We start from the raw sequence: 26,424 nt of genomic DNA on the forward strand, positions 1-26,424 counted from the left end.
ATGAAAAACAAATTATTTGAATAGCAAATATAATAGATAACCTCCTTTCCCTTTCTCATCCCTGTTCCATGACTAGAATCTAGCCAATTTTATATTAGATGCCACTGTTCTCACTAATTTAATATTTTGTTTATCTAAATATTTATATGATACATGGTATTTATATGATACTTGCCAATACATGGTAATCACTACATTTTTACAATGAAATCCTTGAAAGCAGAGATAATATGTTTGTACATCTGGTGTTAATTTTTTTCTTGTAGAATTTAGAAGAATGTATAAAGTAACTACAAGCACAGTTATCTGATATCCTCTTATACATTCATTTCTCCAAAATACCATCCAGATATAACTAAAATAAATTTGGCCCTCAGATCTCGTGAGCTGTGGAAGATAGGTATGATAGGAACTCCTATCATATCTATTATCAATGAGCTCTGTTGGTCAGTCTAAAAATCTAATGCACAGACTACCTACCATGCCATTCATTTGGATTATTCCTGAAATCTGTATTGCGCAAAGCATTCAAAGAATTACCCAAAATAAATAGCACTTTGAAGCAGAAATTGAAGTGCCGTCATATGCTCTATTAAGATCCAAGAATACAGTTGGAAAATCAAGGAGGTTGTTAAAAATTGTTAAACTCGCCGGACGCAGCCTGGGGCCAGCGGCCTGGGGCCGGCAGCCAAAGGGTGATGGCCAAAGGGCAGTCGCCACCGTTTGTGGCCGTTCATGGCCGTGCGGGGGCTGGGCTGGCGAGGGACTCTTTCAGCGGGTAGAATTTTATATCGGGGGTAGACGAGGAGTTTTATATTGTTCTAACATTTTTATTGTATTTTAAACTGTTTCCTGGCCATGTCGACGGTTGGGTTGCCTGGGGAGTGCGTGGGCGCCGCCATTGGGGTGGTTGTGGGCAATGGACGTTACAGTGGTGGGGGTTTAACGTGTCTGCCTAGAAGGAGGAGGGAAAGATGGTTGACACCTGTCCCTCCTTCTGGTTTTACCCCCAGCCAGAGGGTTCCAGGTAGTCTTGTCAACCGCTCCCTGGGCCTGACGGTGCTGCTGCTTAATGCCAGGTTGGTCCACAACAAATCGTCCCTCATCCACGACCTGATTGTGGATGAGGGGCCGACCTGGCTTGCATAACAGAGACCTGGGCGGGAGAGTGGGGGGATGTCGCCCTCTCTCAAATGTGCCCACCCAGGTATCTAGTTCAGCACTGTCCACACCTGGAAAGGAAGGGAGGGGGGGTTGCTTTGGTTTACCGAGCCTCCATCTCCCTCACGAGGCTTCCAGTCCCTTCAAGGCCGGGGCTAGAGTGCCTCTAGTTGGTGTTGGGCGACCGAGGCAGATTGGGGATTCTCTTGGTGTACTGTGCACCCTTCTGCCCAACAGACTCCCTGCCTGAGCTGACGGAGATCTTCTTGGACCTGGTGTTGAGGACCCCCAGGATGTTGGTCCTGGGGGACTTCAATCTCCACGCCAAGACTGGTCTGACCAGGGTGGCTCAGGACTTCATGGCCTCCATGACGGCCATGGGGCTGTCTCAACATGTCACAGGCCCGTACCATGAACGTGGACACACTCTGGACCTGGTTTTCTCGATGGGGCAGGAAGAGAGTGGTCTGAGGGTGAGGAATTTGTGTCTAACACCCGTCATGGTCAGATCACTTCCTCGTGAGGTTTGTGATCGAGAGAGGCTTTTTCCTCTGTAAGGGTGCGGACCCGATTGTGTGGGTCTGCCCCCGGAGCCGGATGGATCCGGATGGATTCCTGAAGGCTCTGGGGGAGTTTCCGGTTGACAAGACTGCTGCTCCTGTCGATGCTCTGGTCGAACTATGGAATGGGGAAATGACCAGGGCTATTGACACAATTGCTCCCAAGCATCCTCTTCCGCTGAGCAGAGCCCACTCTTCCCCTTGGTATACACCTGAATTGCAGGTGATGAAGCGGGTTGGGAGACGTCTAGAGCATAGGTGGAGGAAATCACGGGATGAATCTGACCAAACACACTTAATAGCCCATTATCGGGCCTATACTGTGGTGGTGAGGGCAGCGAAAAAGAAATTCTTCTCCGTTTCATTGCCTCCTCACAATGCTGTCCGGTGGAGCTTTTTCGGGTGGTACAAGGGCTGGTTCATCCTGGCCCTAAGAAAGATCTGGTACCACCCTTGAAGGCCCGCTGTGACGACTTTGCCAAGCATTTTAGGGAGAAAATCGCTCAGATCTGTCACGGGCTGGACTCCACTAGTGACCCAGAGGCTTCTGGGGATATACCAACATCGCCGTTTGGTCCAAAATTGATGGATGAGTTTCAGTTACTGTGGCCCGATGATGTGGACAAAGTGCTTGGACGAATACATCCCACCACTTGCCTATTGGACCCTGCCCATCTTGGCTAATTAACAACGCTAAGCACGGGATAGGGATCTGGATCTTGGAAGTGGTTAACACCTCTCTGAGGGATGGCTGGGTACCTGTCCCTATAAAGGAGGCGGTATTCCGACCTGTCCTGAAGAAGGCGTCACTGGATCCAGAGATGGTCACTAATGATAGACCAGTGGCCAACATCCTGTTTTTGGGCAAGGTGTTGGAGCGGGTGGTGGCAGAACAACTCCAAGCACTCTTGGATGAAACTGACTATCTGGACCCATTTCAGTCTGGCTTCAGACCCAGGTACAGTACTGAATCTGCCTTGGTCGCCCTGTATGATGACCTATGCAGGGAGAAAGACGGGGGAGTGCGTCCCTGTTGGTTCTTCTGGACCTCTCACCGGCTTTCGATACCATCAACCATGGTATCCTTCTGGATAGGCTAGCGGGATTGGGGGTTGGAGGCACTGCTGTGGCCGATTCCAGAAGGTGATGCTGGGGACTATGGCTCTGCGCCATGGCAGCTATGCCATGGAGTACCGCAGGGATCCATTTTGTCCCCTTTGCTATTTAACATCTACATGAAACCGCTGGGAGAGGTCATCAGGAAGTGTGGGCTGCAGAATCATCAGTACGCTGATGATACCCAGCTCTACCTCTCGTTTTCCACCAATCCAGATGAAGCAGTGGCTGTACTGAACCGGTGCCTGGCTGAGGTAATGGGATGGATGAGGGCCAATAAACTGAAGCTCAATCCAGACAAGACGGAGGTCCTGTTGGTAGGCGGATCGGGCTTCAGGGAAGGGGACCTTGACCTAGTCCTGAATGGGGTTGCACTCCTTCTTAGGGACAAGTCTGCAGCTTGGGAGTGCTCCTCGACCCAGAGCTTTCACTGGAAGTTCAGGTGACAGCGTGGCAAGGAGCGCTTTCTTTCAGCTTCTGCTGATCCATCAGCTGCGTCCCTACCTGGAGAACGACTGCCTGGCGACAGTGACACACGCATTAGTGACTTCCCAACTAGACTTCTGTAAAGTGCGCTACGTGGGGCTGCCCTTGAAGATGGTCCAAATTGGTTCAAAGTAGAGCTGCCAGGCTGCTGATGGGGACGGGGAGTTATGTTCACATGACTTCAGTCCTCTGTCAGCTTCACTGGCTCCCCATTGAAGTCCGGGCCCAATTCAAGGTGTTGGTTATGTCCTATAAAGCCCTTAACGGTTTGGGTCCTGGTTACCTAAAGGAGCGCTCACATCCATATGTGCCCGCCCATCCCTTGAGATCAGCGGGAGAGGCCCTTCTCCGGGAACCCTCCGTGAAGGAAATTAGGAGGGTAAGTACTCGGAGGAGGGCTTTCTCTGCGGTGGTGCTCAATCTATGGAATGCGCTCCCCAGAGAGGTCCGCCTGGCGCCGTCATTATTTGTTTTTCGGCACCAGGCCAAGACCTTTTTATTTAAATGTCATTTTAATTGTTAATATTATGTATTGATTTTACATCTTTGGCCAGGACATCTCCAATTATATTGTTTTTATAGTGTTATTTATTGTTGTGAGCCGCCCCGAGGCTTCGGCGAATGGGGCGGCATAGAAGCTTCCTAAATAAATAAATAATAAAAAATGCACTTCAGCAATCTGTTAGCAGAGATGGCTGTCAACTAGTTCTTAAGATGAAATATCCTACAAGCCATATAATGAATACTGTACATTTCCTAGATGAATTCTACATGGTTAGGAAAGACACTTACATGTGGATAAACTCTAATGGACCTTTCAATGTTGTCCCGCACACTGGCCTTCATCATCTTCTCAACTTCCAGCAGCCAGTCTTCCACATTTCCCGTGGGATAAATAGGAGAGAAAAGTTTCACTTCTTCTCCTTCAGCAGAATACATATGTGTAATTTGAAGATCTTCCTGAAAGAGAAGCTAGGAAGAGGAAGCACTTCATGAGATGTCAAGTGGAGGGCAATCCACCCTTCCCTGGCTTGCGCATGGCAGTATTCCTTAAGATAGATGGATGGATGGGGCGGGGAAGGGAGGGGAGGAGGGATTTCTTTGCCTGAATGCTTGAAATGGTTGACCAAATTCAAACAGCTGGAACAGACCTCACATTTTTCTATTACTGTGAAACATATCTGAGTATATAAATGCTTTGCTAAGGAAAGTCCAAAAGATCCAGCTTCACATGAAAGATGTAAAAGAGTTTAGTCAGTGTTTGCATACTAATCTATTTGGATTTGATAAAAGAAAGGACATATCTACCAGATTAAAAACCACAATCCAGACTCTAGGTACGTTTTGAGCTTTCTGAATCAGTAGGCAAAGGAAATCCTTAATGTATTGCTAGACATTTACTTATTTTTATTTATTTATGATTCGGATTATGATTTGTTCTGAAGCAGCCAGTTAGCTGGAACACTCTGGTGACATTGCTGCCAGTCTCCAATAAGAATTGCTTATATGGCCAGTTTGCTTGTAACAACAACCCATGATTTACTGTTGAATCAAAACTCTGGGTTGCTGGGGGTAACTTGTTTCTCTCTCAGCAACCCAGAATTCAGATGACACAGGACAGAATTAAAGAACAGGACATATCTAGGTAATTCTGTAAGAAATAAAGCAAATAAGTCAACCAGTCACAAGACAGTGTTCTCCCTTTCTTCCACATGACCCTGACAACCCATGGGGTTACTACTATATGGGAACCAGGACCATATGTCATAATAGTGTTGCTACTGTAAAAGCAGAGTTCACATTCCAAGCATCTTGCAATTGACTTCTTATGTAAAGACACAGATTGTCCTTTTCATTTTGACATCCAGATAAATTGCAGTTGCTATTACGATCATGCTAACATAGCAATATCTGATCGTACAATCTCTGACTCTACAATACAATTAGGATCTGCCTCCTTCCCCAAGGAAAAATGGCAATTATTTACCCGTGCAATATTCTCAAAGCATTTGCGGAGATGAGGCTGCACAGCTGTGGGGTCCTTGGTCTGAGACAGTATTTCCAACAGCTCATCATCAGAAAGGAAGTAAAATCTGGAGAGAAAGAATACTACTGCTTTGTCCTTGTTCTTTAGCTTTGCTGCTAATAACAGCAATACTAGATGAAAGATTGAAAACTAGCTTTAGTTTGTTTGGCTGTAATCATAACGCTCTTATTTCAGAACAGAATCTTTTTATTAATGGCTAATACTTGGGCTTGAAGTTATCAGCAATGCCTTTCATATAATTTATAGAGATGAAGCTCTGCTATATGTAGTGAAGACATATCCAGTTCTCTACAATAAAATGGCATCCATTCACCACTGTCTTCAAAAATGCATGGCCTTTACATTATTAATTCAGTGCCTAAGAGCTCTCTGCAACAAAAATCCAAGCCTGAATTAAATTGCTCTTGCACCTGAACATTTCTTTTTCCCTTCTGAGATACTATTGTCTAATATTGCAGCTAATTAATTAGACCCCCAAGCTATCTCCATCTCTAAAATACTGCTCCTAAAATTATGAGTCACCATTTTGAACTTCAGTTCTTCTATCAGATATAAGGAATGAAACAAGCAGCTTCTGAAGATTAAATGCTTTCAGAGGGGAATGAAAGAATCTATCAAATGGAGCAGCCTCAGAGAGATCCTTCTGCTCCTCTCCTCCTGCCCCAGGATGTGCGTTGAAGTACTTGAAATCAAGCAATTACCTGGGGAAGGCTCCTCTCTTGGTCTCCAAGTATTCACTTAGGCCTTTCTGCACCAGGTCCAGCAGTTTATTACATTCTCGCAGCTTTTCCAGCAGCCTGGGATCAGGACATACATTAATCACCTGAGAATAGTAGAGACATCATCAGTTAGTCTTACTGGCATGTTGTGGTTATAAAAATTCTGCTGCTATGCCACAAAAGATAGGCCTTGTAGCAAGATGATGCAAAGTGACACCATTATTGTCAGGGAATAAGATTCAGAGAATGGGCAACTATGGTGAATGTTAATCTTCAAAGTAATGTTAATCACTCAAATATATGACTTAGTTTTAAAAGCCATATTCAAGCATTCATTTCAGAGCTCTGACAAGAATGATCTTTCCACATGTACTAGTGTGCAAGGGGAAAGGAAAGAAAGGGAGATGGAAGGCAGGAACCTGAGAGTTCCCTGTGTATTTCTTTTCTTCCATACAATGGAAAACATAAGGTTTGACCCAGACGCCAGAGTCTCCTCACAAAATGTACACACAGTTGACTTTGAGACAATGCAATGTAATGACAGCAAGAAACATTAGGACTCAAATATTGTTTCTCCAAATATGCACAGGAATTTGACATAAGGTCAAATTCATACTTCTAAGAAAAATATGCAGTGAGGTGTAGCATCAGGAAGTGAATTTTTTTTAAAGGCACTATGATTCTTCACATTTTTATTAGGAATGAATTTGCCAGTGTCCCAAACTTTATGAGTTAATGGCCTAAGTAGCTAGGTCAATAATTTAATGTATTATTGACTATAATAATAACAACTACATAATCCATGTAGTTTAATAAGCCATCATGAAAACTCTCATAAAAGACAAAATGCTCGAATATGAATAAAATCAGGCCATAACTTCACCTCTCTGTTCTCATTTGCATTCTTCATGATCTTTCTCCAGGTCCTCTCCATGGTTTGGTAGCGTTTGCTTTCCACTGGCAATTGTCTGTTGATGTCTTCTGAGCTAAAAATAGGCTCCAGATACAACCAGGAGCGCTGGCATGTCAGCCATTCCTCCAGGACATCCTGGTGGGAGAACATGCACATCAGCAAAGGCACACTAACCACAGATTTGTCCCAGTCACATATTTCATGGGCTCGGGCTTAAGAAAACCCAAGTGAAAATATATACATGATGTGTATTAATATTAAAGATACTGGATTTTCTAGACAAAAAATAGCTATGAAATTTCATAATGTATTGCTAACTTCATAATAAAGCCCCTTGTGAGATGAACAGGGGATAAAAAGAAACAAAGCTGCACCTCTTGGTGAAAGTCCATATATTTTACAATATGGAATAATAACATAAGAAGAGCCATGCATCAGAGCAAGCTTCACCAAGGACAGCATCCTGTTCACAAGGGCCAGCCAGCTCCCCACAGACTCCCAGAACCAAGGTATGAGTGCAACAGTCCCCTCCTGCCCAAGTGAAACTGGTTTACCTGAACATACTGTCCTTGCTAGTGGAGGCAACCTATAGCTATCAGGACTATTAGTATTATTACATTGATAGTAGCCAATGATGGCCTTCTCCTCCATGAATTCATTCAGTCTCTTTTACAGACTTCGAAATTGGTGGCCATCACTACATTTCATGGGAGTGAATGCCATAGTTTAACCATGCATTGAGTTTTTCTGTTGTGAGTCTTCAACCAATTAGATTCATGGGATGATTCCCATGGATAAGCTTTATAGCCAAAGGCCACCACAATTAAAAAATAAAAAGAACAAATTATATACAGAAATAAACAGACAAACATACTATAAATAATGACTTCTAAATCACACCTGCAGGTTCAAAGAATAGATGTAGAGTTGGAAGGGGCCTATAAGGCCATTGAGTCCTACCCCCACTCCACTTCCACATGTGGTCACCCATTTAGCTGCAGACCCGTGCCTTTCCAGCTTAGCAAAAGTGACTTGACATGGTAGTTCAGCGATTAACTTTGTAGGCAGGAGAAAATGATAAGCACTCCCCAGTATGTACAAAGCTTATAGCAAAAAGACATCAAAAGACCCACCAACACCTCTAAAATTAACTATCACATATAGTGATCACAAACACAGGAGATCCCATTCTGGGTTCACATGACATGACAACACATTGTGTATGACAAGCCATAGTTGTGTCATGCAAACCTAGACCATTTCCCCCAGGGCAACTTCTTCTTGGGCAACAAGCTATCCTGACAACCCCTGGGTTGGTCTGGGGGTTTTTATTTATTCGTTTTTATTTTTGTACCTACAATGTGCTGTTACGTCATCTGAACCCAGGTGACTGACCCCATTATGGGTACTGAGAACCAGCTAGTGAGTCACTTGGCAAGAAAAGCAAAAACCCCTTGCTGCTCTTGCCAAACTTTTCTAGGTATCTGGCAGTGCCAGCCACCAAGTGCCCAGGTAGAACTTTGAGGCAACGAGCACTGGCTGGTTGTCACCCACCATAGTGGTAGGCATGAATGCATATGCCCTGTGGAAAAAAGCTGTTTTTTGAGTTTTGACAGTTAGCTATGAAAATGCCAGTTCCTTTAAAAAGTGGACATCTTGTACTGTTCGAGTTTCCAGTCTTGAGAATTTCCACTTATTGAGAGCACCCTTAGGACATTAGAGTCCTGGACCCTGAAAAAAGAGAAGCATGAAGATCTTTCTGTTGAGGTAGTGTAAATCTTAGCACTTCCTTTTGGAAGTAAAGCTCACTCACACCTTTGGTTTGATAGATTAACAAATCTTCTTTTCAAAACATCAGTGATAATATACTAACATTTGTAAATTTGGGGGGGAGCAACTTGTGGCCCTCCAGATGTTTTGGCCTCCAAATCCCATCATCCCACATCTCTGGCTATATGGCCTATCGCTGATGGGGACTGTAGGACAAAGCATCAGGAAGGCTGCAAGTTGCCCACTATTGCTGTAAACAGAAAGAGTTATATATTGTAATCTTATGTTTTTCCACCAGATACATTCCATGCAGGAAGAGTGCTGGGTTATACACTTGAGGTTAAATTTACTGTAAATTTAGGAGGCCCTCCCTCTCTCTATGGTGATTATAATTTTCCATGGGAATTGTTAAAAAATTAATAAACTTTATAGAAGTTCATTCGTTAAGTATGGGTTGTTCATAACAGACATTCAATATCCGGGGACTGCCTGTACACTAGTTAGTATCTAAGCAACTCTGGAAAAGAAAAACTATTTAAACCTTTTAGATAAACTAATGAATGTACTTCTGTGGGAACAGCTTTATAACAACAATTTCGCATTGTACTATTGAAGCTTCATGGTATGTTACTTGTCAGTTTGATAGGATTCATGTGATAATAAAGTGTTTCCATTCTTCAAGAAGTGATAGGCAGTGTTCACCCAATCGCTTCAGATAACACAGAATCATGGAATTGTAGAGTTGGAAAGAGCCAAGGCCAATGGGTCCAACACCCTGCTGCTGAAGGACACCAATTTACACCTTCCCACTCAGATGAAGTTAAAGGTGTTAAAGATGAAGTTGTATCAGATGTTGGAAATTTGATTGCTTGATGCAAGGATTTCATAACTAAAAACTGGTGCATGATAATGCAACTGGAGTATTGTGTTCAGTTCTGGGCCCTTTGTTAAAGGAAGGATATAGCCAGGTTAGAGTCAGTGCAGCGTAGGACCACAAGGTTGGTGGCCAGATTGCAGGGAAAGCCGAATGAGGCAAGACTGAGGGAACTGGGTCTTTTCAGCCTGGAGGAGACTCTGAGATCAGTTGGCGACATATAGGTATGTGAGGGGGTGTCACACGGAGGTGGGTGGAGACCTGTTCTCCTCTGCAGAGGAGCGCAAGACACGCTCCAAAGGAGCAAAGCTCAGGGAACCAAGGTTCAATTTGGATGCCAGGAAGCATTTCCTGACAGTTAGAACCCCCAGGGTATGGAACGGGTTTCCACAGGAGGTGGTTGAAGTCCCATCAGAGAGGGTATTCAAGGATAGGCTAGAAATGCACATGGTAGGCATTTCGTAAGCGGAGCCAGCTAGAGCCGGGGGTCAGACTAGATGGCCCAGGAGACCCCTTCTGATTCGCTCTGTTTCTATGTTTCACACAGTTCAAGAATGGATAATTAAGGCTTGTTTGGCTATGGTTATTACAATCTGCAGAGCTCCCCTTAGTGAGGAATTGGTAGAGAAATGGCGGGTCTTCCACTGTTTCTTAAGGACTGCTAGTTTGTGCCAGCCAATTATCTTTTCCTTGCCACAAGGTTTTGCTTTTATTTACTTCCTCCCCACAACTGGTTCCAATGGGAGGAAATGGGTTGCAGCGCCTCCAGCTGGCATGATGGGAGGAAGGTGAGGTGTTCTTGGCACCTCCTTGGTCAAAAAAGAGCTTCTGGATCTAGTGGATTCAAATTGTTTTCACACTACCACACTATCTACCACCTCAAGGAGATATCTAGAGGCATAACTGGGCCTTCTGGGGCAGCCTGCTTCTTTCACTCATGCCACTAGTGGAGGGGGACCTCTGCATCATCCTAAGCAGCTGAGCCAGGAGGTTATAAGTCCTTTGTGATGGTTCTTTAAAAATGATCATAAATTAGAATATCTACCACAAGTATGTTTCAGGAGATATGGGGAATGTTTTTACATTTTTGAAATAATATTTAAACATACTTTTTGATATCACAAATGGCTATGGTTTTATATCAATGACTCTTTTATATTATACAACACAAGTATTAATAATTGAAGCAAAATTATTTGGATGGTACTGGGGGACAAGTCTCAAAGAAAACAATTAAAAGCTCCTTTCATTTCTGAGCTATGACATACATTATTTGGAGCTACTGTCATATAGCATTCTAAGTCATTTTTATGAAGCCCACTTATACCATGAATCAAGAAATCAGAGTTCTGAACACTTGACTCAGGGAATACTGGGGGATCAATTCAACTCCTTGTTCAGTTCATACATCTAAAATTCCCCCATGCAGAACATCTCCATTGTTGCAGACATGTGGAGGAAGTAATATATGAACCAGTTTTCTCACTTAAGGATGCCCTGTTCTTATTTCTTTTCTTCAAAAACCTGGGGCAGAAATCACAAAACTGAGTGTCAGCATACAGCATGCAACTCATTTCTTACTTCACCGATGTGGCTATAGCCCACAAAAGTCCCATTCTGCAAGCAGCATCCATCCCCTGGTAGAACAATGGATCTGGATGGAGCCCCTTCTTGTCAGAGACAAGCATGTCTCTATACTCATATCCTTTAAAAAAACTTCCTTGGCCCAGATAATTATGGTCATTGTTTGAACACATAGCAAGGAAGTTTCCTGAAGGCCAAGACTTAGTAACTCTAGGGATACAATAGAATTATTTTCTTAGAACTTAAAGAGAACGGTGAATCAGTGCTGGTTTCCTTTCCATAGTATCACTGATATGAGGGTTTATTATTCTTGGGGAGTAACACTTCTCAGCTTCAGCTAATGTGGGACAGTTAGGCTTTAAGAGTCAGATCTAGCTCATTTTAAATTAGTTAATGGTCCAGCTGATATAACCTCATAGGGTTCTCTATGAACAGTTAAAAGTAATTACTTGCAGAATGTTCCTGATATTTATTTACTTTTTTTCAGATCACTTTTTGAAATGTTATGGCTTAGCCAGTTTCAAAACATCACTTCCTCAATGCCTGATTAAAGATGCTCTGAGCTCTTTCAGTCTCATTGGTACTGGCAGGCATACAATATCTCTCAGAGTCAGGCTGGAGGTTAAGAAATTACTTTGCTCTCTGCTCTTCAGATTTGGTGAGCAGACAGGTGTGTAATTAAGTGTCTTCTTCAAAGCAGGCAGCATTGAGACTTGTGTGGATGGTCAAGAAGCCATACAGAAAAATAAATGTGCACTGAGACTTTATGAAACTGAAGTAAAGGGCATCTTGGTCCTAAACATTCACATTGGTGTATCTACCTGCAGCCTCAATGTAACTGGGCTCCCAACTTAACCTATTTGCATCTTATTCTGTGGCTTATAGCAGCAGACAATAATTCTCCATCTTTCTCCTAGCAATGTTTTAGTAAGTGAGGATGGCTATATAGTCTGCTTTCTAAGCCTATCATAACTACTCCTAATTGTCAGAAAAAATTTCAGCTATTAAAAAATTGTGTTTTAATACCTGAAACCATTGCTCTGTGGAGAGGTTAAAAATCGCAACTCTCCCACTACATGAAGATTTAGTGTCTTTGGTAAAAGGAATACAAAAAGAAGGAAAAGCTGAGCAGTTGCACATCCACACTCACAGCACACATGGACACAGCAAGCATGTCACCTGTTCCTTAGGGCCTTGAGTTCCATCCCTTTGACATCCTGAAATAAATCAGAGCACACTCTGTGGACTCCAGTTCAAGCATATTATGATGGCTAATGACCACAAATAAAGCAAAGCAATACAAAATAAAGCCTGATGTCATTGATCTAGTTTGAATAATCACAAGCCACAGTTGCTTGTTACGAGCCATGCTGCGTGCCAGCATGTGATGGCTGGGATCTGCATAAATCACCTCCCAGCCGCAGCTTGTTAGGTTATCTGAATCAGGCCAGTATGGCCTGTTGGAACGTTAAACAATGCTCAGATATCCATAAAAAACCCACAGGTTAAAGGCATTGGTTTTATCACCATGTTTCTTTAAGGTACAGAGTGCTGTAGTTTTAGTTCAGAAAGGTGTAGCAAAAAGGGGTGAGGGGAGCTTCTTTTTAATCGCTTTGGAAGCCAGCTTTTATTGCAAAGAAGTGCCAAGATCAGAAATAATCTGAGGAAAACAGCATTAATAAGACAGTTTCAGGTACATAAGAGGAAGAAAGGGTTCAGCACCTCTCTGCCACACACCATAAGGTACATTAAATTGTTCCCTGCACACAAACGTACACACACACAAAGCCACAGAGTTTTTTAAGGATTTTACGCGATTCAACTCATACTATGCCACATCCTCTGTGGTTTCAGCCTGAACTGATTTCATTTTGGCTTTTTAAAAAGCTGTCTTGGGGATGGAGAAGCATCTTCTCCCCATCCATCTCTGATGTGCTTTAAATTGTCCTTTTCCCCATTTTATAGCAACCTGAAGGCAGATCTAATTCTCTGCCATATGGCTCTGCCATGGTCAAGTCAAATCTGAATCACTACTGTGTTTAATGTTAAAACATGGGAGGTAATATCTTCCGAGATCAGCTGCTTCAGGGTCAGACCTGGGCAACAATATAACTACAATACGAAGTCCATAATTTAAACAAATCTAATATTCCAAGTGCCAAATGTTCATAGGATAAACATGTCTCTTGAATTTATTGAAGGTAGTCGAGCCTCTCCAGCCTCAGAGTTGGGTCTAAAAGTTCACAGAAAAGCAGGTTGCTTACCTGTAACTGATGTTCTTCGAGTGGCCATCTGTGCAGTCACACATATGGGTGCTGTGCCTGCGCAGTGCCTTTGGCCGGAAGATTACAAGCTAACGGTTTTTTGGCGGGAAAGCTCTGCTCCCCCTCCCCCACAGCCTATAAAGAGCGGAGCATCCGCCATTTTGTTCAGTCTTTGACGACCGGATGGACGCCCCCATGTGGAAAAAGTTAGTTCTACCGTGAACAGTATCGGTACCAGGAAAACAATGAACAATATCGGTACCAAGAAATAATGATAACATTTGGTACCGACAAAAGCTCCACTCACTGACACTGAGCGGGGCCGGCGGGTGGGTTGTGTGACTGCACAGATGGCCACTCAAAGAACATCAGTTACAGGTAAGCAACCTGCTTTTCTTCGTCGTGGCCTCTGTGCATCACACATATGGGTAGATTAACAAGCTTACCATAATGGAGGAGGGGAGGTGTCCTCAACGAAGAACAGATGAAAGAACGGCTCTGCCAAAGGAGCAATCCTGCCAAGCACGGACATCTAAGCAATAATGCTTGGCAAAAGTGCAAGGATTCGCCCAAGTAGCAGCTCTACATACATCGTCAATCGGTATTCCCGATGCGAAGGCAGATGAGGCAGCAACAGCCCTAGTCGAATGGCCTCGAGGGGCTGTGGGTAAGTCGATCTTAGACAATTGGTAAGATAAAGTGATAGTATGAACTATCCACTTAGAAAGTCTCTGCGGAGTGACAGGGGTGCCTTGGTCCCTGGTAGCATATTTAACGAAAAGTCTATCTGAACATCTAATAGATTCCGTCCTGGATCTGTAGAAGGCTAAACAGCGCCGAACGTCAAGTGAATGTAATGATCTTTCTAACGAAGTAGATGAAGCCGGAAAAAAGGCAGGCAAAACAATATCTTGTCCCATATGAAAGGGTGTGGACACCTTAGGCAGAAAAGATGGATCGAGCCGCAGGACAACCTTTTCTCTATGAAAGTTGAGGTAAGGTGGGTCTAAACGCAAAGCGCAGAGCTCACTGGCCCTTCGGGCTGAGGTGATCGCCACTAGAAATGCTATTTTCCATGAGACAAGACGTAAATCGACTGTTGCCAACGGTTTGAAAGAGCTCTCATAAGCGCTTGGAGAACAACAGAGAGACTCCAGGTGGGCATTATTGGTCTGATCGATGGGTTCAGATTATAAAGTCCCTTCAGAAACCTCTTAATAGTAGGTTGAGAGAAAATGGACGAGCTGTCCACCATACCACGATGATAGGCGATCACCGCCGTATACACTTTAATCGAAGATGGTTTCAGTCCAGAGTGGTGTAGTTCTAAGAGGAACTGAAGAATTTGATGTATCGATGATGTAAATGGAGAGAATGAACAAGAGTCGGCAAAGGTGGAAAAACACTTCCATTTAGCCACGTAAGAATTCCATGTAGAAGGCTTTAAAGTGGAGTCCAAGATGTACTGAATGTCCAGATGAAAGGTTGTCGGATTCGATGGAGCAATAGTCGGGTCCGACAGTGCTGGAGCAGCGCCGACTCCAGTGGATTCGAAGGTTGCAAATGTAGCGGATTCGAAGGTAGGATTTGAACCACTTAAAGTAGTCGTCGGTATAGACGTAACGAAGTGAGCTATCAGATTCGCCACGCTGTTAGTTTCAACGATAGTATATCTGGGTGGCGAAGTACACCGTCCTGCTGGGTTATGAGGTACAGGAGCGATGGAAGATGAAGGTATTCCCCGTGAGAAATGTCCAGCAGTGTGGGAAACCAAGGTTGGCATGGCCACCAAGGAGTAATTAGTATCCCCGTGGCCCGATCGCATACAATCTTCGCTATGACTCTCATCACCAGAGGAATCGGTGGGAAGGCGTAAAAATTCAGGTTGTTCCATGGAATCATGAAGGCATCCCCTAGGAATTCGCACCCGATTCCCGCTCTCGAACAAAAAGTCACACACACCTTGTTCTGTTGGGTGGCGAACAAGTCCATGTCAGGAAACCCCCAGCGATGAAAAAGGTCCTCGCGTGTCTGGGGATCTAGTTCCCATTTGTGAGAGATGAGCATGCGTCTGCTGAGAAGGTCCGCTTCCACATTGCCCATACCGGCCAGATGGACTGCTATCATCATAATGTCTTTTGAAATGCACCAGTCCCAGATCTGCATAGAAAGTCTGGCCAGGGTCGGAGATTTCGTCCCACCTTATTTGTTCAGATAAAAAATGGTGGCTATGTTGTCCAACGTTATTTGAATGACCCGATGTTGAAGAACATCTTTGAAAGAGCGTAGGGCTTTGAATATGGCCAACAGTTCCAGGAAGTTGATATGATTCGTGGATTCCCAACGAGTCCATGTGCCCTGAGTATACAGGCCGGAGCATACCGTTCCCCAACGCAGAAGAGACGCGTCGGTACAGACTGTTATCGATGGGCATCGGGGCCTGAAGGGGACCCCAACAGTCAGATTGTCCAGGACCGACCACCATAGTAGGGAATGGAGTACCGAGGATGGGACTCGAAGCAGTTTCGACGGTGGAACTCTCTGTGGGTGGAACGCTTTGTTGAAAAATAGCTGCAGAGGATGAAGTCGCAGTCTGGCGTGTGGTACCACAGCAACAGCGGAAGCCATATGTCCTAGAAGCCTCTGGATGGACTTTGCTGGAACCGATCTGTCTCGTCGCATTCGATGGACATGGTGAGAGTCAGTTGTCTGTCCCAAGGGAGGAATGCCTTTTCCAACGTCGAATCCAAGTGAGCGCCGATGAACGTAAGCTTCTGTACTGGAAGGAGAGAAGATTTCTCGGTATTAATGCATAGGCCCAGATTGTCCAATAAAGCACAAGTAATATGGATAGAAGTGAGGAGCGCTTCCCTGGACCTGGAGACCAGGACCAGTCATCAAGGTAAGGATAAACTTGTATGCCCTGGAGGCGTAGGTAAGCGCAGACAGGGGCCATGCATTTAGTAAATACTCTCGGAGCGGTGGCCAAACCGAAGGGTAGAACCATGAATTCGTAGAAATTTGAGGCAACAGCAAAGCGAAGGAAATGCCTATATTTGGGATGGATCGCAACATGGAAATAGGCGTCCTTCAGATCCAATGAGGCGAACCAATCCTCTTTCCTTAGCAGCAGCAAAATATTTTGGAGGGTGGTCATTCGAAACTTCCTCATCACGATGAATCGATTCAGACTACGTAAGTCTAAAATCGGATGTAGGCCACCATCCCATTTGGGAACTGTAAAATATCTAGAATAGAATCCGTGAAGTCCGTCATATTGAGTTCCTTGACGAATCGCTCCTTTACAAAGAAGTTGTTGTATTTCATCGAGCAGTACCAGCGAGCATGATGTAAACCGGATCGGACTCGATGGAGGGACGATGTCGAATTCTATCCTATAGCCGTGCTGTATGTTGGACAATACCCACTGATCAGATGTGATGGACTCCCAAATGGGGAGTCGGTTTCGCAGCCGGTCCCCAGGTGAGAGGGGGGTGGGTATGGGATAGGTTAGAGGAATGGTTTGCCAGTCCCGTCAACGCTGTCTCCTGTCGTCATATTGGCGGCGACCCTGTTGGTAGCGTTGTTGGGGCTGTTGTTGGCGGCGTTGTTGTTGTTGTTGCTGCCTGTGCTGAGGCTGTTGCCTGGGATGGTAAGGCTGTCTGTATGGTGGACGAGTCCATGCCCACTTACACCTCGGTTGCGACTGGAGCTCTATCCGTTGGGCTGTCATGCTGGACTCATGAAGTTTTTTGAGTTTGTGATCCGTCTTTGAATGGAAAAGCCTGGACCCGTCAAAGGGCATTTCCTCGATTCGGCGCTTGGTCTCTTCGGGGAAGTTGGCGCTCCTCAGCCACGCATGCCTGCGAAGGGAGACGGCACCAACCGAGGCCCTTGAGTTGGTGTCCACATGGTGCCTGGCTGTGGACAGCTGTTGAACTGCGATGTGCATCGCCTCCTTAATTAGCACCTTGGCCAAGTCGCTCTGGTGGTCTGAGAGGGCCGAGATGATGTTGTGGAGGCGTTGCATTATAAAATACTGGTATCTTGCCAATGTCGCCTCGTAGTTCGAGATATGCAGCCCCAAGCCTGAAGCTGCATAGACCCTCCTGGCCAGGGAGTCGATCTTACAGCCCTCCTTATCTCGCGGAGCGGTGTGGCCTCTTGCCTCTCTACCCTGGGAGGACTCCACCACGACCGAGTTCGGCTTGGGGTGTCGGAGGAGGAATGGGATGTCCTCCTCCCGAACCCGGTACATGGCTTCGTACCTCCGCGATGTGGGTTGAGGGTGAGAGGCCAAGTCCCAGGGTTGCGTCATCACCTGCCGTAGGGTGGTGATCAAGGGCAGGACGATCGAGGTGGACTACTCCCCGCGGACGACGTCATAAAATTTATCCATCGACGGTCCTGGGCTGGAAGGCGTCGATATCCAGGGACTGGATGAGCCTGGACATCAGCTCCACGAAGGAGACGTGGGACTCGTCCGGTGACGCAGGGCCCTGGGAGGTCACTGTGACGTCGGGAGAAGTGGAATCGACGTCCGAGTCGTCAGAGTCTGCGCCGTAATAAAGAGGAGCCGAAGAAGAGGACTCCACCGGCAAGACGGACTGGCTGCTTTCATCCCGGGGAACCGGGGATGCGCGCCTCGGATCCAGCAGCAGCGGGCGATCGCGAGAGCGTCGTGGGGAACGATCCCTTGGTGCAGGATAGTACCCGGTAGAGTATGGCTCGCCCCAAGATGGATAATAGGAGCAACGCCATTCCTCGGATTGTTGTTCCCTGGAGCGACACCTACGGGCCCTGGGCAGGGATCCAACCACATCTGCCTCCATTGTGGTCATGGGCATAGGCGTGGGTGACCTAACCCTGGGGGGAGAGTCTTGAATTTCCCCATCAGAGATCGACCCCCGCTGAAGAGGTAGAAGCGGCTCGGTGGGGAGGTCGGCCACACGCTGAGGGGACCCTTGAGGGGTGACCCTCATGGCTGCCTGGAGTACTGGCTTGGGTGGGGTCAGTACGGTAGCTGCCGCTGGTACCGACGCAGCCATCGAACCCGAGTCGCGGTGCCATGGCCGCTCCGGATCCTTCGACTTCTGGGTCGGTTTAGGAGGCTTCTCTTTCCTGGCCTTCTTTGCTGATTTATCAGTATCAGCATGTTTGCGCTTCTCGTGTTTCTTCTTGGGAGAAGCGGGTGGGGCCCTCAGGGCAGAAGCACCTTCGTCTGAAGGGCGTGAGGGCGGGACCACAGTAGCCGGGCCAGGCTTTGGAGAGACGACGAGTGGGTTGGACTGCATAAAAGTCCGATCCCACAGGAGCCTCCAGAGGCAGTTCTCCCAATTTTTCCTGGCCTGCTTAGAGAAGGCCAGGCAGTAGGAGCACTTGTCGGTCCTTTGCCCCTCCCCCAAGCAGAGGAGGCATAGGTTGTGCGGGTCAGATGGAGACATCTTCGACCCGCATTCCGCGCATTTGCGGAAAGCCGCTCGCTGTGCCATCACAAGAAGAGGAAAAAAGAAGACAGTGCAGAGGGTAAGAATATATTTTTGGTTTTTGTTTGTTTTTTATAGAAGAAGGTAGAACTGTAGAACGATATGATAGAACTATAGAACTAACGGGAACTAACAAGAACTATAGAAATAACAAGAACTAACAGGGATATAAAAACTGGGAGCTTAATAAAGAAGAAATAGGCTACGAGTAACTGTCAGAGCGACAGTCGAAAGCGGCACAAGGCAAAATGAACAGCGGTCGCAAAGACTGAACAAAATGGCAGACACTCCGCTCTTTATAGGCTGTGGGGGAGGGGGAGCGGAGCTTTCCCGCCAAAAATACAGTTAGCTTGTAATCTTCCGGCCAAAGGCACTGCGCAGGCGCAGCACCCATATGTGTGATGCACAGAGGCCATGACGAAGAAGCTCTGATACATCCTCAGAGCTCCCATTTCCACAAAGTGTTGATCCCTGAACATGCACTAAGAGTAATGTACTCTTACTGTCTCCGGAACACTAGCATCCTCAGAGCTATGTTGGGAGTATGCTAATCTTGATCATTCTTTGCACACACAAATGCAGCATGGAAATGTGTACCTGAGTCATCTTCAACTTATTTTCCCATGTGTTGATCCTTTCCTCAAATGGCTTTTTATATGGTGAGAAAGACATGCTCTGTGTCATAACAATGTGGTCATCCAGAAGCTGAGAAGCTTCATCAGGGCTCTTCAGAATAAATGTGTCTGTTTCCTTGTAGGGAACTACATTGAAGAGGATGGATTCCCATTCACGCTCCATCTTGTCCAAGGCCTAAGAAAAGAGAAGCAATAGCATCTATAACTTCTTTTTGAAAATATATGGTACGTACTTAGTGCCTCTCACAGGGAAGTCAATTAATGAAAAGTTGTTGTTCTTGTTGTTGTTATTACATTGCATTTGTATTCCACTTTCTTCCTCTTGCAAGGAGCCAAAGATGACTCATATATTCCTCCCCCACTCCACTTTATTCTCACAACAACTCCGTAAGGTAAGTTAGATTGAGAGTGACTGACTGGCCACCCAATTTCATGGCTGACTGGAGGCCAGGACCCAGTCCAGCACTCAGACCATCAGGCCACTGACATTAATGGAAGGAATGACAGTGGTAACAGACTGAGGCCAACTAAGAAGACTTTTTAAATAAAAAAATAGGAAAATGGAAATTACTTTCCCCCAGAGAAATGTTTCTGATTAGGTAATCTAATGGATGACATGAGCATAAGTACATCTGCCAATGAATTACACCCAAGCCCAAGTTATCAAGCATTCACTATACCTCCCATTACCTTCATGCCAAATTAAGAAATGCCCAGTTTCCCAGTACACTACACAAGGTATATGTTTTTAGAAGACCTTATTATTCTCAGCTGGCCATTCCTTTCATTACAAATGTTCATGGATTTAACAGTAAATGTTAAAATTCCTGGTGGATCCTATTTGGACCAATGAGAGATTCATAAATTGATATACAGTATAAATACATAAGAAATAAAAAATGTGAAAACGAGCCATAATAAAAGCATCCATCTGTAGAAAGCATACAGCACCATGTGTGGTGCTCTAAGGAAAGTCGGAAGTAATGGTCTCCTCACATTCTCAATTGAGTACTCCTTCCCTGCAATCTCTGCTACTTTGGCAATGCTCTCAATGTGGTCCTGAAGATTCATCTCCAGGCAGCGTGCAAATGTCAAATTGGCCTTGGGCTTGATGTTGATTTTGATCTCTTCAGAAAGCAACTCCCAGTGACGGTTGCGCATACCAGGATTGCGCAGGCCTTGAATCAGAGGTATGTATGGTTTGAATTCCTCAATCTTGCCACGAATTTCCACAGCCACATCCTGGCATGCTTTACAGAATATAAAAATGAACTATCAGTCAAGAGATCTGAAGATACCTCTACACAATTCACTGCAAATCAGGAGCCTTGTGTACAGAAACAAAATAGTATGATTAAGGAAACAACACTAAAGAATGCAACATGTCATACCCAAGGGGAAACATTGTGTTTTGCCCAATATTTGTTCCCCATTGGCATGTTTAAATCAAAATTATATATATCTTTTCTTATAAACACAAGCCTGTTCCCTTTTAAATTACAATCATGAGAAAGGTAATGTTTTTGCAAAGGGCAAGAGACATCTACTTTGGTATGGTTCCTTTTAGCAAACTATAACATACTACTGGGTAGTATTGGATTGCTTTTGCAGTGGAAGAGTAACATGCCTGCACTGCCTTTGACAAGATCAGAACACTATGATACAAGAAAAGCCACATTTTGAAGAATGATTCTGTTATACATGTGTGTATTTTTAATCCTCTTGCTCAGAGTGATTCACTCTCACTCATACGTATTTCTTCAGCTCCTTCTCTGTTAAGCTGATTCACTGCTGCACTTTAAATAGAAATAATTGTTAAGAACAAAATGCAAATCCAAAAAAGCAACAAGATTCTCTACTACAGAATATATTACAATGTAAATACAAAAACATTCTGAATACAGCAGTCCTGGTCTGTATTTATGATTTCTACAAAGATGCAGAGGAAACAATTAACTGTGCTAATGCTTCTGCAAAGTTCCTTGCAATTCTTTGAAACTGATTTTGCATTGAGTAGGTTTGGTGAGTGGTTTATGTTTCCCCATATGAGATAATTATTTACAAAGTCACATAAAGAAATCTAAGTTTTTGATCTCGTTTCTTTCTTGAGCAACAAGCCGTCAGTTCAAGGCCCTGCAGTTACCTGGAATATCCTTGAACTGTTTTACACACTTGTGCATTGTCTTAAAGGACTCGTTGACATTTTTCTCCAGCTGCTCTGCATCAATTGCAGACAAAGGATCATTCATCCAGCTGTCAGCCCAGCGAAGCCAGTCGGATGCTGTAGTCCAGAGATCATAGAAAGGCTGAAAGTCCTTAACCATCCTGGATAACTTGTCATACTGGAAAAAACAAAGACACTATTAATTACTAAGGTGCAATCTTTTCTAAATTAAAAATCAAAATGTGCACATCAGCTTCACCTCCACTTTGCTGGTAGAAGTGGAGTATTGGCAGAATAGCTAGCAGATGTAGGTATAGATAGAACGTAAACCCACTTCATTCCAGTTCCTTTGTAATGTCCTAGGGGAACTTTTTCCTCTATTCTTAAGGCATGACTTGTGGGTAAAAGAATACTCAGACGGTCATAATGGGAAGCTTCTGCATGGCTGGAAGGGACAGGTGGACAACAGTTCAGGAAAGAACTGAAGAAGATATGAACTGTAGGGATTATACATGAGTGTACTAGATGTACACCCCTTCTGAAAACAAATGTGTGAATGCATGTCCCAAACAGTTCAGAATATAATTTAACATCTGCTCAGAGAATGTTGTTATTGGGTGAATTATGCTCTCTCTTCTCTCTCTTTTTCTCTATGTATTCTAAGTGGTGGAGCACTCAGAAACACTCAGAAAGATAAAAAGTACTAAATGTTGGTAAACATCGACAGGATTCCTTCTAATCATTAGAGGAGCCAAAGCAAGGATTCAATATATTTCTATGGCATTTAGAGTCCAATATTAAAACTTGCTGTACTTTTAGATAAAACAGAATGTGCACACACATTATAGGCAGATACACTAGAGTAGGTGTTTAATATGGGAAATTAGAATAAAATTTTCAGTGGGCCAAGTTTTAAAGAAACTGAGAAAAATGCAGTCTTCCATGTCAAGGCATGCAAATGTTCCAAAAGCAACTACAGACAATAATTCGCAAACTGTGATGAAATGTTCAGAAATAGAGGCCAGCCATTGTTCTTTGCCCCAGAATCCTAGGCACAACTTGATACCTGCAGTACCTAGCAGTAACTATAGGTGCAATCATATGTGTATTTAGAGGGAAAGAGTCCTATAACTTCCAACAGCCCCCCAAACCTGGCTGATGGATGCTGGAAGCTGTAGGACTTATGTCTAAACTTGCAAGGATTGCACTCTAATCCATTCAGTCTCTATTTAAGGCACAGATGATAGCTACTATATCTGAAATGATTTGGGGACTTTTTGGGTTTCTTTCTTCAACTCTCCCTAATCTGATGAAGAGTGCTGGAAAACTCAAAAGCATGCACATAATCACATAGATGTTGATTTCTCTATATTTTCTGCAGAAAAGAAACACATATAGTATCTGATTCATTTCTTAAACCATAATTTTATTCTAAGAAAACTTAAACAAGAAACAAACTCCAAAATCTTACAGGAATCCTGCACTAAGCAAATACTGCCCTAAGGTTACAGAAAATGAGATCACTGTAAGAACATTCTTCATCATTACTGTTTCTTGAGTTGTGTCGTCTTTTGGAGCGTGTATCTCCTTTTGCTGCTTTTTGCCAACAATAGAGTTTGTGGCAACTGCTCTACGAACATTTCAAGACATAGGCTATTAATTGTCATATGAATTGCACATACTTTCTAGCTCTTCTTGAATGATGTCTCCAACAGAATTTCCAATTAATGTGATGAAGAAATCAGAGGAATGAATTGCTAGTATACTGATTTTCATTAGATCACATCAGTAAGATAACACAGCTGGAGAATACATATCCATATCTGTCATTTTGTCAGTGGAATGATGCTGCTTGCAGAACAGACCTGCCATGTCTCCTCAGCATTCCTGCAGAAGCCTGCATACTCTCCAAATCAGTTCTGGAGGTCCTCTAATCCAAAGGGGTGACTTTGGGCCAGTTACTCATTCTGGCCCAAAATGACAATAAGGTGGTTGTTGTTGGGATAAAATGGAGCTCTATAAGCGGCCTTCAGTTCTTCACAAGAGGAAGAAAGGAGGGATATAAGTGCAATGCCATCACTAACCTCACCTGCTAGTGGCATCCTTCTGTTGGCAGGATGACGTGGATTCAAGTCTAGGTAAGCAACAGGATGGAGGTGTAAAGAAATATTGGCAATAACTAATGAAGGTCTTCATTGTTATCATTCACTTGTAGAGGTGAAGGTGCAAAGGAGTGAGGCACTTACATTAGTGACTGGCACTCCAAAAATCCGCTCCCTGTTGTTGTAAAGCAATGCCATTTGCTGGGAGTCCTTCAAATGCTTCCTGATTCTTCTTGCTTCATTGGCTATCTCATGGGCACGGTTAATATCTGTGTGTGCAGAAAACCCAGCCACTGCAAGCTGAGGAAAAAAGCAAACATGATATGCAAGAAGATATAAACACAGATTTGTAAATATGGTTATGAAATGTTTTAAATTAAGTTCCTTTCAATGGCCATATATCCTTGACAGAATCCTGAGAATATCAAGTTTTGTACTGGCATGACCATGGGTATCTACCATGAGGAGTGGAAACATTTCTCTCTCCTGAACATGATGGAACTTGCTAACTAATGAAGAGAATGCTGTTCAACAGCAATAAAGTGAAGCAACAATCCATTTGCCCCCACTCTCAATATAGTTTGCAAAGAGATTCAGTCCATCTGACATATTTGCTAGGAAAATTGTGAGAGGCAATTTGTTTTTCTTTCTATTTAATTTGGAAGAGCTAGATTAATTATGCCATGAAGCAATCATTTGCTTGCATACTTGCTATTATATTCCCTTAGCACCTGCTCAGTCTGTAAATTCGTAATCAAAAAGATTGTTACAAAGGCATCCTGAATCTCCAGAGTTCTCTTCTCCAAGGCTGCCTTAACTTTTTACTACAAAGGGAGGGACATGCCACATATCTTTAAACAAGTTTCATCTAGCATTCCTGGTTGCAAGAATATCCTTGGAAGCATGAGAATGATGTGCCCCATACTCCCAAAAAGCAGAACATAATAAAAAGATTTAGAAATTTCTTTAGGAACTGAAACAGAACTTTCAAACACTTCAAATAGCAAAACGTAAGACTTTTGGTCACAGCAGCTAGTTCTGCTAAATTGGAATTGTTTACAGTTCCTTCTTTTCAGTATGCCTGGAATAATTCATTAGATTTGAAATGCACACATGTTATATAGCTGAAGCTATGGTACATTTTGGAAAACATGTATGTAATACTGGAGTAAAGTTCTCCAAGTGATGATAACATGCATACTTATTTTTTTTATATTTGAACAAATTTATAATATGATTTTAAAAAGTGTTTTAAATTGCTTTTACTAGTTTCATAGAATCATAGAATAGTAGAGTTGGAAGAGGCCAAGCTGGACATAAGGTCCAACCCCCTGCTGTTGTAGGCTACCAATTTACACCGTCCCACCATCTGTCCTATAAAAAAGGGATCATATATTTAAATCACCATAATAATCCCCCCACCAGGTTTCTAAAGATTTACACCAGTAATTTATTAATACAAGCTTGAAAAGGACAAGATCTGGCCTGTGTTCAACAACATGAGCATAAAAAATTTCTATCAGCATAACATTAAATGCAGGACAGCAGTTGATGCAGATGTTGGAGTAGTAATAGCAGCAACCGGGGAGGTTTAAGAGAAAGAAATAGTGAGGGACTGGATAGTCTCCTGTGCTGATAATGAATATATTAAATATGAAAAGTTGCTATAAAAGTCTGGCTGGTTGCACCATTCCATGTGTTAAGCACAAAACTTTCTCCTGCTTTAGCTTATCCCCAGCTACCTGCTGACAACTATTTTTACTTAAGGCAAGTGCAGAGAAGGACTTCAATGACAGGCACCAGTACCTGTAGGCCATCCAGCCGTTCCAAAAAATTGGTTTGATCCATGAACTGAATTTTACGGAATCTCTCTTCATCCTCAATATGCTGCTGCCGTATCAACTCAATCTGATTACTTATCTTCAGAGGCCAGTTGCTAGCAGCCCATCTGAGAACAAAAGTTGAGTCACACAACAGTCTTCATGGGGCTTTGCTAAGACCATGCTAATGAAAAATCATGGAGTGAAAGCTGGAACATCGATTGACAACACCACTCTCTTGATCTTGCAACCCTGTGCCATCCTGGAGTGCAGGCAAAACCCAAAGGCAGGGTATACAAAATAACATAATAGGAGAGTTGTAGCCCTGCTGCCTCTCATACCATAGTACAGCATCAGAGAGGACAGAACACCACTGTGATGGAGGAAAGCATTACTGCTTTAGTTCCCAGTCTATAAAATGGGGTGATGATAAAAACCCACCAGATGATTGAGATAACAGGAGTTAATTATTTTGCATACTCAAAGTGCTATGCAAATTATTAACAACAATACTGGAATCATCACTGCCAGCAGAATGACTTAGATTTGGGACCTACCTGAAACTGTATTTATTTGTTATATTTATTAAGACATCTGGTTTCATCTGGGGTGAAATAGGCTGTAGCAGAATAATGAGTCCAAGGAGTATTCCTTCGATCTTCCCTCCCAGAATCAGATGTGGGCACAGTTCTGCCTTTCCTCGCATCTCCCCATGAGCCTCTG

The 26,424-nt window shown here is 43.9% G+C and overlaps 1 protein-coding gene across 1 annotated transcript in view; it reads right to left on the bottom strand.

The window, feature by feature from the left end:
• Positions 1-26,424, bottom strand: part of DNAH1 (dynein axonemal heavy chain 1) — a 134,316-nt gene that overhangs the window by 79,337 nt on the left and 28,555 nt on the right. Inside the window, exons 16-24 of the mRNA XM_044451247.1 lie at positions 25,688-25,829; positions 24,026-24,181; positions 21,759-21,957; positions 20,612-20,865; positions 19,578-19,790; positions 6,973-7,137; positions 6,072-6,193; positions 5,311-5,416; positions 4,116-4,295 (exon numbers count right to left, since the gene is read on the bottom strand). Coding sequence (XP_044307182.1) covers positions 4,116-4,295; positions 5,311-5,416; positions 6,072-6,193; positions 6,973-7,137; positions 19,578-19,790; positions 20,612-20,865; positions 21,759-21,957; positions 24,026-24,181; positions 25,688-25,829 — 1,537 coding nt within the window. The remainder of the gene's footprint in view (positions 1-4,115; positions 4,296-5,310; positions 5,417-6,071; positions 6,194-6,972; positions 7,138-19,577; positions 19,791-20,611; positions 20,866-21,758; positions 21,958-24,025; positions 24,182-25,687; positions 25,830-26,424) is intronic.

The sequence above is a fragment of the Varanus komodoensis genome, unplaced genomic scaffold, assembly GCF_004798865.1.
Source record: "Varanus komodoensis strain SLA01 unplaced genomic scaffold, ASM479886v1 scaffold6_2, whole genome shotgun sequence".
In the NCBI taxonomy this organism is placed as follows: Eukaryota; Metazoa; Chordata; class Lepidosauria; order Squamata; family Varanidae; genus Varanus; species Varanus komodoensis.